This window comes from Chlorella variabilis (assembly GCF_000147415.1).
Source record: "Chlorella variabilis unplaced genomic scaffold CHLNCscaffold_9, whole genome shotgun sequence".
NCBI lineage: Eukaryota > Viridiplantae > Chlorophyta > Trebouxiophyceae > Chlorellales > Chlorellaceae > Chlorella > Chlorella variabilis.
Genome location: NW_005435079.1, coordinates 766489 through 781342, shown reverse-complemented (window position 1 = coordinate 781342; position 14854 = coordinate 766489). Strand labels below are relative to the sequence as shown.

Here is a 14854-nt window from a genome sequence, read left to right as displayed (position 1 = left end):
CCTGATGGCCAGCCCCAAGGGCGGCAAGCATACCAGTGGGGGGAGGGGCAGGTCGAGGACCCGCACACCACCACCACCAGAAAGCGGGCCCACCCACCCCGGCACAGTAGCTGGGAGAGCGGCCAGGCGGGCGGGCGGGGGCCGCAAAGGTGAAGGCGGCACGCGGGAAGACCGGGCAAGGGGAGGACGGGGCAAGCGCAGAAGCGCAAGCATCTGCGGGTTACGGGGGGGAGAGTAGGGGCGTGACGACCAGAACGGCAGGCACGGAGTGAGCGAAAAGAGGGGGGGACGGCGGGCCGCCCGGCACGCGGCGGCAGCAGCAGCAGCGGCCTGCCCGAACGCAAATCGCTCGGCGGCAACAGGCTCCTCCGCCAAGCCACGCCACCCCACGTCTCAATTCGCTGAAGGGAAAGCACCAGGGCTTGGGGCCGCGACACACGGAAGCGGGAATTGGGGGGAGGGGCTGGCGCGCACAAAACGCGTCGTAGGGGGCGAACAAGTCGCAGAGGGGGTGGCCGGGCACCAACGGGGCACACGGGGGCTCATACAACGGGCCGGGAGCCGGCACCGGCCCGAGGGGGTGTTCGCCGGACTAGCCGAGCCGCGGGCGCCGCAGGGCCCGGGGCACCCCTCCACGCACCATCAGGAGGCCATCTCGAGTGCGGGCAGTTGCAGAATGGGCGGCTGGCGGGCCAAGCGAGCCGGCGATGCTGCGGTCGCCCTCGTCCTGCGTCCCCAAGGCAGGGTGTTGCTCAAGAAGGGCCCCAGAGGAGCGGGAGGGGGGCGCGGGGCCCGGCCGCGCCGGGGGACTCGAGCAAGGAACGATGAACAACAGAGAATTTTTTGAGGCAGGAAAATCGGCATTGCTGATTGTATTGTAAACGAAATCATATGTTGACACTACGCGCACTAGTGGTATAGTGGTAGCATAGGTCCTTGCCACGGACCAGACCGGAGTTCGATTCTCCGTTGGTGCACTGCCTTTTTGCGCCACAGAACATTGCCTCTCTCAGCCGCTTGGGCTTGACATTTAGGGTCCCTGGGAGGGAATCCGGCTGGCCAACCATCCACAGCTGTGGGGTGTGTGAGAGCAACATAATGTGGCTCAGGTGGAGCGAGAGTGCCGCCGCCGCCCAACCACCGCCAGACACTTGCGGCGGGTACAAGGAAGGAGGGGTATATGATGACATGATGAGCAGGACGCTGCATGTGGTGAAGATGAACAACCCGGCAAAGGTCCAGCAGGCATTCACCGCCGACTTGGGCCCACCACGCGAGCGCCCATGCATGCCATGGCCATCTGGCAGTGGCCGTAGTTGCTGTAGCTGGGAAAGAGGTGGCAGGGTCACAGCCGCTGCCTTCCATGCCCCGTGCCCTCCACAGGCAGTCGTGCTGGGCTGCAAAGTGCGGGGCGGGCGACGGGGGATTACCTCTGGTACTGCTGGAGCCGGCCCGGAAGCCATGTCCCCCACAAATCGCACACGCGTTGAAAGCAGCTGCCACACACGCACCCTTGCAAGCAGCTGCCACTGGAAGCAGCTGCCACCCTAAACAACCCTGACCTCCGACATGGCGCCGCACCTCCCTCTCTGCGCAGCTCTGCTGGCGCTCTGCGCCCTGGCAGACCCGTCTCTGGGTGAGCGGTGGCGGTGCCGCGAGGTTGCGCGGCCATGCATGGCTGCCGTGGCATGGCATGTGGTCCGAAGCCAATGCCTCCCCCTGCGGCCGACCAAGCGGCTGTTTCGAGGCCGCCTGGCTGTGAACAGCGGCCTCATGTTATAACGAGCTTGGCATGGAAGCCAAAGTACTTCTGCTGCCACCGCCGCCAGGTGCCGCCGCCGCTATCAACCGCCCACCGCATTTGGCATGCTGCGTGCAGGTCGCACCCTCTCCGAAACGGTGCGTTGCTGCTGCCCAGCATCCCGGGCAGCAACAGCAAGCACAGCGGGCGCACGCAACCAGAACATCAGGGACCCAACCTCAAGCGCCCACCCCTCCCCCCCGCCCATGCCCATCCTCTCCCCACTTGCAGGCTGATCAGTCGGGCGCGCCAGCCCCTGAAGACATGGCTCCTGTCGGGGCACCCTCCGCAGGCCCCACGGCAGCCCCCAGCGGTGCGCCGCCGCCCGGCTTCGGGCATGGCTTTGAGGCAGTCCCGTTGGGCATGTGCGACGGCTAATGGCACCACCGCCCTAATTGCATGCAGGCACCATCATTCCCCTCGTCTGGGACTTCCAAACTTCGCCTTCCTACCCCGACCAAACCGCCAAGGTGCGATCACCCACTGGGTGTATGTGGAACAAAGGCAACACCTTTGCCGCACCTAGGCTGCCAGGTCGCTAGAGTGGCACTCTCCACAAGGCGTCGCTCCCTGCCTTCCCGTCATGGCTGCCCGCTTGACTTGCTGGTCCTGCTCCCCCGCAGGTTGGTGACACCGTGGAGTTCACGTGGACCGGCTTCCACGGCGTGTACCGTGTCCCGGATGGCACTTGCCCTGCGGTGCGTATTGCTGCCGGCGAAGTGGCAGCCCGTCAAGGCTCTCATTCGGCGCCGCGGCATGCTTGCGGCTTCCATTTGAATCCGATGCCCATGCCCTTCTGCTCCTGGCGGCACCCCCTCCTGCCACCTGCCCTTGCCTGCAGTCGTACTCACCCAACCCGCCCTTGATGGTGGAGGTCGCCCCTGAGACCAGCGGCGGCGCCGCCTCCTTCGAGTTTGACGCGCCCGGTGACTACTTCTTTGCATGCCAAGTTCCCGGCCACTGTGACGGCGGCGGCATGATCGTCAAGTACACGGTGGCCTGAGCGGCACAGGCAACAAACATTTCACACCAATCAGCTGCCAGCCGCTTGCTCGAGGTCGAGCTCGCATTTTGCACCACCCGACCCTCCCCAGCAACTCCGTCTGTGGACTGCCTTTCCAGATCTGTCGATTCCTGGTGAACCATTTTGAACCCTCCCCTCATCCTGCATTCGGCCAATGTGGATTGCGTCTTCCAAACTCCCAACCCAACTGTACAGCCGCTTGGCCGCCTCGCCGCCCCAGGGCTGCCCCACTCGCCCCCTGCTTTCCGTCGAACCACCCCAAGCAAATACCCATCACTCATCTGCCCATTCACTGTAATGCCAGCCGTTCACTGAGCAACAGCGAAAGTTGGCGGGGCGTGCGCGCCGGGGTGCCGCCCAGTGGGTGCAGGGTATGTGCAGCAGGCACTCACTGCCGTGAACTCAATGCTGTCAACAGACCGCAAGGTCTGCAAGCAGGCTAGGGGCCCCAATTGCGTGCCGTACACGTTGGCCGCTGCCGCGTGATTTGCGCGTGAGTGAGTTTGGCAAGCCCCAGAGCGGCACCATATCCCCCGTCTCCGTCTCCCCACAATATGGCGAGGCGGCTGCTGCCGCTGTTGCTTGTGGCAGCGGCTCTGGCACCAGATGCAGCGGGCGACATGCTGCGCATGGCAGCGCCTGGGGGTCACCACTCGGAGCAGGGACGTCTCCAGGTGGGGCGGGGATCGGCGGATCACGCAGGAGAGGCCTCGTGCCCCTAGCGGCATCCGCCCAGCTGCCTGCCGCTCTGGCGCTGCCGTACGCCCTAGACCCCGTTGGCCACCAGCTGCCCTGCTAGAGACGCCTTGCCTTTGGGTGCCCCTGCATGATGTGGGGCGCCAGTAAGGGCAGGATACGAGCAGCGCCGCAGCGGCATCGTAACCTGCGCACCGGTTGGTGTGCCCCAGCAGCCCCGGCTGCGTGCCGCTCGTCACCTCTGCTCCACACCGCCCCCTGCACCCCCTTCAGGCCCGCCGCGGGCCCCGCAAGCAGCTGCTGGACTTTGAGCCGATGGTTGGGGCTGCGGTGCCTGGCGGCACCTACATTCCCAAGGGCGGCCAGGGTGCGCACCTACCGTGCTGCGCGGCCGCCCCTGCCCTCTTTGCGCCAGCCAGTCCATCTGCTCGCAATGCTCAATTCCCTCTCCCTCTTGCCCTGCGTGCCACCCTGATTGCGCAGGCTCTTGGGAGTCGGGCGGCGGCACCGGCATCATTATGATCCACGCCAACCTGATGAAGGCGGGGGAGGTGGTGGGCTGGTCGGTGAGCGCCCTGCGCAGCCTCCGCGTGCCCAGCGCTGCCGCTGCCGGGGCCGCTCCACCCGCGCTCTGCGTCCCGCCCACCCCTTCCAGTCACTACCTGCCCGCCCTCGCTTCCACAGCTCTGCCCCCATCGCCTAGACCCCATGCGTGCTGAGCCCTTGCCCCCATGCGCGGCCGCTGCCTACCGCCCACCCGCTGCCGCCCACCCCACCCCCGTATGTGCGCAGTCGCGCAACCAGGGCCTGCAGGAGTATGGCAGCGCGGTGTATGACCCCGCCACCCGCACCTACGAGCAGCTGCTGGACGAGTGTGGCATCCACGACTGCAAGAACAGCTTTTGCGGGGGTGCGCAGCATCGCTGCCCTTCACAGCACAGCACGCCCGCCCCCCAGCGCGGCTGCTTCTGCCCAGCACGCGGCACCTTGCCGCCCTCCTCGGTAGCCTGTGCCGCCGTGCCGCCTGACCCGCGCCATGCCCCGCCCGCTTGCTGCCGCGCAGCCCAGACCACCACAGCCATGAGCGAGGTGCTGATCTTTGGGGGCCACGCTGAGGACATCAACTGGTGGGCCTGCTGCCTGGTGCCTGCTGCCCTGCCGGGGCTTGCTGCCTCCGGCCTGCTGGTACACACTGTGCCACCTCCTGCCCGTTGCCCTGCCACCTGCCTGCCTGCCTGCCCGCCTGCCTGTGCCGCCACCACAGCCAGCCCTGCCCCACACCACACTACCATGCACACACGCCGCCACCGACGCCGCCGGGCCGCTCCACGCCTCGCACCCCACACCGCGCTGCCTGCGGCTGCCCTGCCTACAATGCTTCCCCTCAGCCCTGGGCCGTTCTTCAGCACACCCCGATCGCCCGCGCAGGTTCCGCTCCTACAACCACGGCACCGGCAGCCTGTGGAGCACCAAAATGAACTCAGGTGGGCTGGGGCCTGCATCCTGGGCAGCTCCATCTTGCCTGGGGCATCCTCCCGCCTGCCCCTCCACTCGGCGCCCCTCTCCACATCCGGGCCCTGTGCCGGCTCTCGCCCCCCGCCAGACACCCGTTTGGCGCCCAGCCCACACAACCTGCCCCCTCCCTCCCTCTTGCCCCCTCCCCCCTTCTGTCAGGGCGCTGGTACCCCGGCGTGGCCACGCTGGGCGACGGCAAGGTGCTGGTGGTGGGGGGAGTGGCGGACAGCGGCAAGGCTGGGTACTATGTGGAGGGGGAGACTGAGTACGACAACCCAAGCTACGAGGTGTACGACCCCGCCACCAAGTGAGCAAAGGATGGGAGGCTTGCTGCAAGGGCCACCGGGCGGCGGCCCAGCCGGGCGGCATGCGCCGGCTCGCTGCGCCGGACAGCCGGGGGGGTGCTGGTGTCAGGACGAGGAGGCCGCCGCGTCCGCGATCGGTAGCATGGCAGCGGTGTGCCCCGCGTGGCTTGGGTCGCTGCGCGGCGGGCACCGCTCCGCTCCAACCAGCCCGCCACCCCGCCACGCCCCCCTGCCTGCCCCCTGCTCGCAGGTCGTTTGACGGCGACCATTGGGAGATGTCTGACCAGCTGTCGGCCGCCTTCCCCATCCACACCTACCCGCACGTGTTGGTGGCGCCAGACGGCGGCGTGGTCGTGTCGGCGGGCAAGCTGCTGGTCAAGTACAGCCGCTCCGGGCCCTCCACCTTCCAAAAGGAGTTCTCGTACGCCTCCCGACCCGGCCACCCCTGGTCCTACCCGCAGACGGGTGAGCCCCGGCGCCGCGGCCGTGGCGGCAGGCAGGTGCCAGCCCCGCCTGCCAGCCCGGCCCATCCCGGCCTGGCGGCTGGCCCTCCCTGTGTCCAGCCGCCACTGCCGCGTGGTGACGTTGCGCGGCGCGGCGCTCCCTCCTCCCCACACCCGCCACCCCGTGCACGCGAGGGCGTGCTGCTGCCCATCCTCCCCCCCTACTACAAGCTCTTCTTCCTGGGTGCGATCGGCTCCGCCGACGACCGTGCCGACTACAGCACACCCGCATCCAAGGCCGCCGAAATCATCGAGGTGCGGCGGCCAGCTGGCAGCCGCGCGCAGCCGGGGCGCAGCCGGGGCGCAGCTGCTTGCCGGGGCGGCCAGCATGGGCGGCCCATGCCTCCGACCGATATGTGGGGCTTCCATCCAGGCTCTGCTGCAGCAGCCAGCGCCTGCGTGCCTCCCCGCCGCCGCCGCCCGCTACACACACACACACACACACACCTCCTTCTGCAGCTCACTGCCGGCCCCGAGGCCACCTGGGAGTCTGTGGGGCCCATGCCGTACGGGCGTGTCATGGGGGATGCCGTCATCCTGTGCGACGGCACCATCGGCTTCTTCGGAGGCTCCCAAGTGGGCGTCGCGGTGAGCCGGACCGCCGAGGGGATGCCAGCGTTGGCTTTTGCCGCTGCGTCCAGCCTTGCCTGGTGTGGGCCATGGTGATGGGCCGCACCTGCCGCCGGTGCGCCTGTCGCGTGGCACGCGCCCCGCCTCTGCCCCACGCCGCCCGGCCCCTGCCCACCACTCCCTTTGCGCCGCGCCCGTGCACCCCTCTCTTCCCAGGGCTGGAGCAAGGAGTCGCGGGACGTGGAGTTCAGGGACGGCACCAGCTGGTGGTGCGAGGAGCGGTGCAGCAAGGGGGAGGAGTCGGAGGCGATCTACGAGCCCTCCATCTTCAACCCCGCCACAGGTGCGCCGGCGGCGCTCGGCCGCGCCTCGCATCCAGCCCAGCGCTGTGTGGCGCGGTTGTGCCGGAGCCTGCCTGCCGCCGGCTGCATGCGTGAGTGGGCTCACATTCTGGTCGCCTCTGCCCTGTAGGCAGCACCTCACATTGCCCCTCCCCTCCCCTCTTCTCGCTTCAGGCATGTGGTCTGAGAAGGGCTCGCTGGCCGAGGGCATGCGCCCCCGCCTCTACCACAGCATCTCCATCCTCCTCCCTGACTGCAAGGCACGTGCCCGGCCCGGCCCGGCGGCAACGGCAGCGCATCCCTTGGCAGCTGCCGCAGCTGCCCCTCTGCCGGCCCACCCCCTCTACCCAGCACAGCTTTCCTGTGGACACACGCACACAACATGGATGCCTGCGTCTCCATGCCGCCGTGTCTTGCCGCCGTTTGCGCTGCAGGTCATGCTGGCTGGCTCCGATGTGACCAACGACCAGACAGCAGAGATCTACTCACCTCCCTACCTCAGCAAGGGCCCCCAGCCCGTCATCACCGACGCCCCCTCCTTTGTGCCAGCGGGGAGCGAGGCCACCGTGGCCTACACCTCCGCCAGCCCAGTCATCCGCGCCCTGCTCATCCGCAACGGAGCCACCACACACTCCATGAACTTTGGTGCGCAGCGGCATGGTGGCTGCGGGGGCGATCGGCGCGCCGTTCGGTGTGGCTGTGGCGGGTGCCCAGCTGGCGCCGCCTGGCGTCAGCTGGCGCATGGACGCTGTGCTGCAGTCACCCCGCTACGATAGGCCATCGTGCACGATATCCTGGGGTGGATGCCGCATTCGCGTGCCTGCCTGGCTGGCGGGCTGCCAGCTGGCGTCCAGCGCTGCTGGTGGCCAGCCTGGCAGCTACTCCAACTCCTGCCTGCCCCGTGTGTCCCCCCTGCTGCAGATGCCCGTGCCCTGTGGCTCAACATCGCCTCCAACGTGGTCGCTCCAGGCGGCGGCACGCTCAACGTTGCGATCCCAGGAAACCGCAACATCCTGCCCCCTGGCATGTGAGTGCCTGCCCCTGGTGCCACACGTGGCCATCGCTTGGACCACATGCCCGCCCCTCCCATCACGGGCAGGACAGCCAGCGCAGCTCTGGCGCCTGCGCTCAGCTCGGCATGCTGCCCACCCCTTGCACTGCTGTTACGCCCCGCAGGTACATGCTGGTCATCATCTCCGACCAAGGCGTGCCCTCCGCTTCTAAGATTATCTCCATTCCCTAGGAGCCACAGGCAGAGTCCCCACCACTTCCTGCTATCACCCACTTATCACACCCCACAACGCGCCCCCCAGAAGAGCCACACCCCAAGCAAGAAACCCTCCCACCCAGCAGAAAGCCGAATACTTTGGAACAGAAACTCCGGTGCCAGTGCGTGCAACCAACCCTTGAAGATCCCCACCCCAATAAGAGGCTGCGGTTCACTGATGTGAGCTGTGCCCGTGCCGTAGCACATTTGTTGCGCGATGTATTGCATTGCCCCTGGCATACATTTCTTGCCAGCTGGCTTCACCTAACGTACGATCCCTCCTGCCTCTGCTTTAATCTTTTTTCCACTTTCCTACACCGTGGCGAGTGTGTACCTTTTCAGCCGTACTACATCACCTAGTACCTTTTGAAGGGAACCCTTTGTTTCCTCTGTTTCATCGTTTGTGCCGAGAGAGCCTGAGGTACTCCTCTTGCGGCATGCGTGCTGAGCAGGCTGCATTAAGCCTGTGTCCTCCAGACATACTAACCCCCAGCCCCTAGTCCACTGTCCCCAGCGCTGGATGACCTACTAGTAGTCAACTCCTGAATAGTTACTTCGATTCACAAACAATTAGTGTAAAGCAAGTAACTAGCTATGCCGAGGGCAGGTCCCACAGTATTGTTGCCACAGACAGCACGGCAACCGCGGCGGCCAGCAGCTGCAGCGCCAAGCCGCCCCAGAACAGCCTACTGCACCATAGGCTGTACACCCGCCACGTCACTGCGCTGCCGCCGTTGCTGCCGCCGCCCTCCTCCGCCGCCGCCACCAGCAGCGGCTCCCGCAGCAGGGCCAGCGGCTGCCGCGCGTCGCGGTGCTTGGAGCAGGCGTACTGCATCAGGAGGGCGCCGGGCAGGGCCAGGACCAGCATGGCGCCACACGTGCCGCCAATCAGCTTGAAGACGATGCCTGCAGGAGCAGGGCGTGGGGAGGGAGGGGTCGGCCACTGTGGCAGAGCCAGGCTGCTCCGCACACACAGGTCTGCACGGTGGCACGGCCAGCCATGCACGCACCTAGGTCGGTGCATCGCACGGCAATGGCCAGGGTGGATGCAAAGAAGACGACCGCCTCGGCCCCGATAAACGCCTTGCCAACAAACTGGCGCCCGGTCGCGTGGTGCAGCAGCTCGCTGATGGCGGCGCGGGCGGGGAAGTGCACCACAGGGTAGGAGGCGATCAACACCAGGCCGATGGAGGCCCGCGCCACCTGCGCAAGGGGCGGCAGCGGCAGCAGCAGGCGGCGTCGGTGTCGGGGTGGCCGCTGCCCTCCCAGCCGAGCTGCGCTCAGCACAAGGCTGCCTCATGTCTGGGCAGTGGCAGCAGACAACCCAGCATGACATGCCAGCATGCCATGCATCAGTTGCAGCGCAGTTTCCCAGAGAATATGTGCCTGCCGCAGCCGCGGGCGCACCCACCTGCATCAGCATGTTGGTGCACCCGAAGCTGACGAGGATGTCTGGGTTGGCGTCGGCGGGGAACGCCAGGTAGCCAGCCAGGCCTGCACGCAAGGTCAGTTGCTGAAAAGGCTGGGAATGGATAGCCCCAGATAGTGGCCGACAAGGGACGGCAACCTGGCTGGGCGGCCGGCTGCGGCTGAGCAGGCGGCAGCTGCCGAGGTGGCGCAGCAAGGCCGCCAGGCGGCGCACCTATGGTGCAGTACAGCAGGGCCACGAGGCTCATCGACACCGCGATCACCCACACCATGCCCCGCAGCTTGGATGACTTCAGGTGCCGCATGCTCCGCTGCGACAGCGCCAGCGGCGAGGGCAGCGACTCATAGCTGGTGACGGGCCCCTGCCGCTCCTGCCCTTGCTGCTCCTGCTGCTGCTGCTGCGGGCCGCGGGCGGCGGCCGCTGCGCCACGCCTGGCCGAGGGGCGGAAGAGGGACGGGTGCGACTCGAGCTCATTAAACACGCTGATCACGTTGTGGTGGCACTGCGCAGGGGGGTGCGCGATTCGATGGGCGGGGCGGGTGCGAGGCGCGGCACGGGCGCCGCTCGCCCCAGGCCTGCCGCCAGCTGACACCAAGGCCCAGAGCCACAGCACCGGCGCCCTGGCTTGCTCACCACAAAGCTAAAGATGATGAGGGGCAGGGCGCCGAAGAACTCGAGGGATGGGTTGAATGCGCGCACCCCCTCCCAGGAGTGCTCCGGCCTGCGGATCCTGCGCACCGAAGAGAACAGCACAGCGCCCACCACCACGACGATCGAGGAGACAGCCATGGAGCTGACGGCTGCAGGGCAACGAGGGGGCGCAGGGCAGCGGGAATGAGGAGAGAGGCACCCCCACCCAGGGCGCCGTTGCACAGAGGCTTCGCGTGGCCTGCGTGCTGCGTGGCAGCACGGTGCAGCGGTGCGGCCGCGCCTCGCCTTTCAGGCCGCCCAGGCTGGTGCGCAGGCAGAGCGGGAAGATGCAGATGGTGCCCACGGCAATGATGGCGGCGTCCCTGCCCGTCCACCACCGCTCCCCAAAGGCTTGCAGCAGCAGCGGGTGGAAGGAGTCGCCTGCAGAACAACGGGCGGCGGGTGGGCGGGCGCGCCCGTGGCGACAATGTGCATTAAAAGAAAAACTAAAAGAAACAAAAAATGGAGAGAGGAGGCACAGCGTGACACTAGGCCCTTGGCTTGGCAGCAAGGGAGGGCCGGGCGTACCGAGGATCATCAGGTACGAGGTGCAGCCCCCAAACAGAAACAGGAACTTGACGGCGCCCATGCCGATGCTGGCCTGCTTGCCCAGCATGGTGTGCACCTGCGGGCGCAGCGCCGACGGGGCAGGCGCGTGCTGTCTGCCACTGTGCTGTGGCTTCCGCTGGCCAGGCTTTGGGCATGCTACCCTGCCAGGGGAGAGCACAACCGCGGCTGCCTGTGGAGGAGCAGGGGTGCAGCCAGAGAAGCGCGGGGGAGCTCAGCTCACCAGCGCGCCGTACGTCTTGCTGCCCGTGTGCTCGGCAAAGCGGGACAGGATGTACAGCGTGAAGGACATGAGGGCGGCGACCGCCGCGATGCACGCCAGCCCCGCCACCCAGCCCGTGCAGCGGAAGGCGTAGGGCAGGGTGAGGATGCCTGCGCCGATGGCGCTATTCATCATGGTGACTGTGGAGGAGGCGGCGCTGGAGGGCGGCGGCTCCTCGATGAGCACCGTCGCCAGCTCCCGCAGCGGCGGTGTGGGACCGTCTGCATGTTCACAACAACAAGATGATGATCACAAAAGCAACCACACATGCAAGGGGACCGGCTGACTGGCACAAGCAGGGCCCGAGAGTGCAGACGGCCGCGCAAGGCAGCGGCGGCGGGAGTGCAGGCAAACCAGTGGCGGCGGCGGCGGCGGCGGAAGGTTTGTTGGGTGCGACCCGCGCGCGGCGCTGGCCTCCTTTGGGCATCAGGAGCCCAGGATGTGAATCCGTGGCCACCGCACCTGCCATTGCAGCGCCGCTCGGCCTTCCTGCTAGGGCACGCTCGGTGTTGGCTGCCGCCCCTGGCCTCTACCCAACAAAAACGCTGCTGCGCCAACCGTGATCTGCGTATCAAAGATGGAAATGCATGCAGAGGCTGCGACAGTTGTTCTTTCTGGCGCCCTGGTGGCGATGCATGTGTTGCCCCCAGCGCGTATGGCCCCCAACGCGTTGCAACGCCTCATTTTAGGCTTGCCCGTTGATGGAAACAATCCATGGATTGGCGAAGAAGCCCATGGAAGCGGATGCAAGAGCCGTGAAGCTCACCGCCATGACGCGCACCGCCTCCCGCTGCCGCGGCCACGGCCGCGGCCCTGCCTCTTCCAGTCTACCAATGCCAGTTGCAGGGGATGCTTAACGATGATTGGGATGCTTACGATGATTCTGGGAGGGTACAATAATATGAGGGTCAGCATTGACAGCCCGCCATGGCCTATGTGCAAGAGCGGCACCGACTGAGCACTGGTGCTCTTGCAGAGGCAAACGACCATATCCATATTCAAAGATGTAATGGCCTATCACACATAGTGTTTATCACACCAGTTCCGTTCATCAGAAGGAAGTACCTCAGAAGGGCGCCTTGCTTCCGGCGCTATGGCGGCGAGGTGGCGGTCAGGGGTGATGTCACCTGCCAAAGGACTTGCACTTCGTTTCGGCATCCGATTCCTTCCTCCAACTATAGCATCAGCCATGGGAGGGCTGGCCTTGGCGCTGGTGGCGGCCGGTGAGCTTGCCTCACAGCTGTGAAACGGTGGCGAACAGCAAGTTCTGGCAACAACCTCTGTCTGCGCCCAGAGATCAAGCCATCAAACAGGCGCCAACGCTAGCCGATCGTCACTGGCAAGCAGCAGGACCGCTCCCGCCGCCAACCCGCCGCCTCCCGCCCGCTGCCGCCCTGTTGCCATGCCCTCTGCAGTGCTGGCTGCGGCGTCGCCGGCCACCTTCGCTGCGGAAACCGTGGGGCCGGTCTGCACTGGGCTGGCTGAGCAGATGGGCGTGGAGCCATCCCTGGTCGGCGCCTTCATTGGCAGCCTGCCGGAGCCGCCGTCTCGCTCCTTCTGCTCCTGGTGGGTAATTCCCCCTTCCCCCTTTGAGTGGGTATGGTGGAGTGCCTCGGCAGCTCGCTTGAGCCCCGCCCCGCCCCATGCCCAGTGCACCCATGCCGGTTGGCTACGCATGGCTTTGGCCACACCTGCTCAGCCACCCCCTGCACGTGGATCCATGCATGGCATGCAGGCTCACCCAGAACCAGACGCGGCAGCAGGCATGCGACTTCCTGGCGCTCATAGACTTGGGCCTGACAGATGGCGGCAACCACGAGCCGCCACGCTGCGGCAGCCCCAGCACCACCTCTCTGGACCAGGCGAGCAGGGCTGATGGGAAGGGCGGGGCCTTAGCCGAGCAGCATGTGCATCACTGGCGCCGCCTGCCGCACCTGCTCCCGCCATGGTGTCCGCATCTGACAGGGTCCCACCCTCCGCCCCGTGCCGCCGCTGCTGCAGATGCCGGGATCGGGGGTGCTGACTGCGCTCAGGGACGCCAGGCCGCTGCCACCCGAGTTTGAGGACGCCGCCGCGGTGTTTGCCGAGGAGGGCGCCACCTACTTTCAGCTGTGAGCGTTGCGCGTGGGGCTGCCCACCGCGTGCCTTGCCCAGCAGAGGGCACAAGGGCAATGCAGCAGCAGTGCGCGTGTGCCGCGACGGCAGGACAAGCAGCAGGCTCCTGCCGCACTGCCCGCCCGGCTGCAGATGCCCACCTGGCCGGCCTGCTGGATGCCTTGCCGCCTCCCCTTACAGGTTCCGCTTCTCCCGGAACGCCTATGTCTACGCCCCCTGCTCGCCCCAGCCCAACGCCAGCCTGCCGCTGCCTCCGGGCTGGAGCCTGGAGGCCACGGGAGATCTGGCGCAGGCCAGCGGCCCGCCTCTCCCCATGCTGTTTGTGTTGCACAACAACCAAACCAATCAGGTTCTGCTGGTTGTGCGGAGCACTGTGGGCAGCTACGAGTGGACGAAGAACTTCGAGTGTGAGTGTGTGCCGTCGACAATGCTTGTGGCGGGCCACTGACAATGTGAACTCCGCTGTCGCCCAGCAGCCCCTGAGAAAACACTGCTCTATTGTTTTGTCGCCTTGCAGATAACCAGGTGGGGCCCATGCACGTGCCCAAGCTTTCAGACGGCTTGTTTAGCGGATGCACTCACGCCAGATGTCCCCTCTCCATGCATGAAGCTTGCGCCGCCTCGCTTCGATCCCGCCTACCTCTTGTCGGCACCCCACCCATTCCCGCTGCTTGCCACCGCAGACAGCCGACCCCGAGATCCAGGCTATCTTTGGCGGCAACGTGTCCTTTGGCTTCGCCTCCATCTTCCAGGAGGTGCGGCGGCTGGCTGGGGCGGCGGCTGGCTGGGCGGCTGCTGCCTGTTTTTTTTAGTTTGAGAGCAGGCACGGCCTTGCTGTGGTCGAGGAGTTGTGGGGCAGCACAAGCCTGCCCCCGGCCGCCGCCTAACCGCCCTGCCCTGCGCCGCTGCAGATCTGGCCCGCGGCGCAGGCGGCCCTGGATGCGCTGGTGGTGGACAGCGGCGGCCCGCCGCCTGAGGTGTGGGTGACGGGGCACTCGCTGGGCGCCGGCATCGGCACCATGGTGGCCTTTGCGGCGGCAGACTATCTGGCTGCATCCATGGGCCCTGACGAGGTGGGCGGTGTGGTGTGGGTGGGGCGTGATAGTGCTGGTGTGAGGTGACAGTGCATGGGTGCACTCGTGCGCTGCCCCAGCATCTCTCACAAGCCTCCTTGCCACGCTGCCACCTCCCCGGCAGGCCCCCGTGGTGCAAGCGGTGCTGTTTGCGCCGCCCCAGGTGGGTGACTCCTCCTTTGTGGATGCCTACAACCAGCTGGTGAACGGCCGGATGGTCGATTACGCCGACGACATCATCAACCAAGTGCCCTGCGACCCGCTCATGCCCGCCTGCCCCGCCACGCCCTCCGGCATCCTGGGCTCGGTGCGTGGGCGCTGGGCAGGGGCAGGCACTGGTGGCGTCGGGGCTGTGGGGTGTGCTGTTGGCCGGCTGCCGCCCCTGCATCCCGCCGTGGATCCCCGCCACGGCGTCCCTGCATCGATGGACCGCACGATGCCGGGCGCCTCACCGTGCCGCCCCCGCCGCTGCCACCTCATGCCCTGCTGCCAGGTGGGTGTCAAGGGCACGGCCACAGACCAAGGCAACGTCACATCCTGGCCGTACGGCACAGTGGGGGGCGAGCTGGTGTTCCTCCCAGAGGACCTGCCACAGGCAAGGGAGCCACCGCCCTGTGCCGTGAGTGATGAGCCGCCCCTGTGGATGGCTGCCCAGCAGCGCTCTGGGATGCAGCTGTGCAGCTGGCAGCTGTGCAT

At 66.8% G+C, this 14854-nt stretch overlaps 4 protein-coding genes across 4 annotated transcripts in view; 3 read left to right on the top strand and 1 right to left on the bottom strand.

Moving 5' to 3' along the window:
- Positions 1–2065: 2065 nt before the first annotated feature.
- On the top strand, positions 2066–2804 carry CHLNCDRAFT_145405 (hypothetical protein; the record flags this gene model as incomplete). Its single annotated transcript, XM_005848049.1, has 4 exons — positions 2066–2114; positions 2207–2271; positions 2425–2499; positions 2643–2804. The coding sequence occupies 4 exons, from the start codon at positions 2066–2068 to the stop codon at positions 2802–2804; spliced, it is 351 nt and encodes a 116-aa protein (XP_005848111.1).
- Positions 2805–3379: 575 nt separating this feature from the next.
- Positions 3380–7998, top strand: CHLNCDRAFT_145404 (hypothetical protein; the record flags this gene model as incomplete). Its single annotated transcript, XM_005848048.1, has 15 exons — positions 3380–3499; positions 3795–3888; positions 4005–4087; positions 4314–4431; positions 4585–4648; positions 4950–5005; positions 5196–5343; positions 5592–5841; positions 5980–6099; positions 6304–6432; positions 6631–6757; positions 6988–7019; positions 7190–7400; positions 7677–7782; positions 7932–7998. The coding sequence occupies 15 exons, from the start codon at positions 3380–3382 to the stop codon at positions 7996–7998; spliced, it is 1725 nt and encodes a 574-aa protein (XP_005848110.1).
- Positions 7999–8614: 616 nt separating this feature from the next.
- Positions 8615–11439, bottom strand: CHLNCDRAFT_145403 (hypothetical protein; the record flags this gene model as incomplete). Its single annotated transcript, XM_005847885.1, has 9 exons — positions 8615–8928; positions 9033–9225; positions 9434–9516; positions 9665–9953; positions 10085–10251; positions 10325–10522; positions 10670–10766; positions 10932–11191; positions 11433–11439. 9 exons carry the CDS (start codon positions 11437–11439, stop codon positions 8615–8617), a joined length of 1608 nt encoding a protein of 535 aa, XP_005847947.1.
- A 720-nt stretch (positions 11440–12159) lies between these two features.
- The window catches only part of CHLNCDRAFT_145402 (expressed protein), a gene marked incomplete at both ends in the record, with an annotated part of 3333 nt that continues 638 nt past the window's right edge, over positions 12160–14854 (top strand). Inside the window, 10 exons of the mRNA XM_005848047.1 lie at positions 12160–12193; positions 12386–12536; positions 12706–12877; positions 12972–13081; positions 13266–13492; positions 13603–13625; positions 13769–13840; positions 13997–14158; positions 14283–14465; positions 14652–14848. Of these exons, the coding sequence (XP_005848109.1) occupies positions 12160–12193; positions 12386–12536; positions 12706–12877; positions 12972–13081; positions 13266–13492; positions 13603–13625; positions 13769–13840; positions 13997–14158; positions 14283–14465; positions 14652–14848 (1331 nt within the window). The remainder of the gene's footprint in view (positions 12194–12385; positions 12537–12705; positions 12878–12971; positions 13082–13265; positions 13493–13602; positions 13626–13768; positions 13841–13996; positions 14159–14282; positions 14466–14651; positions 14849–14854) is intronic.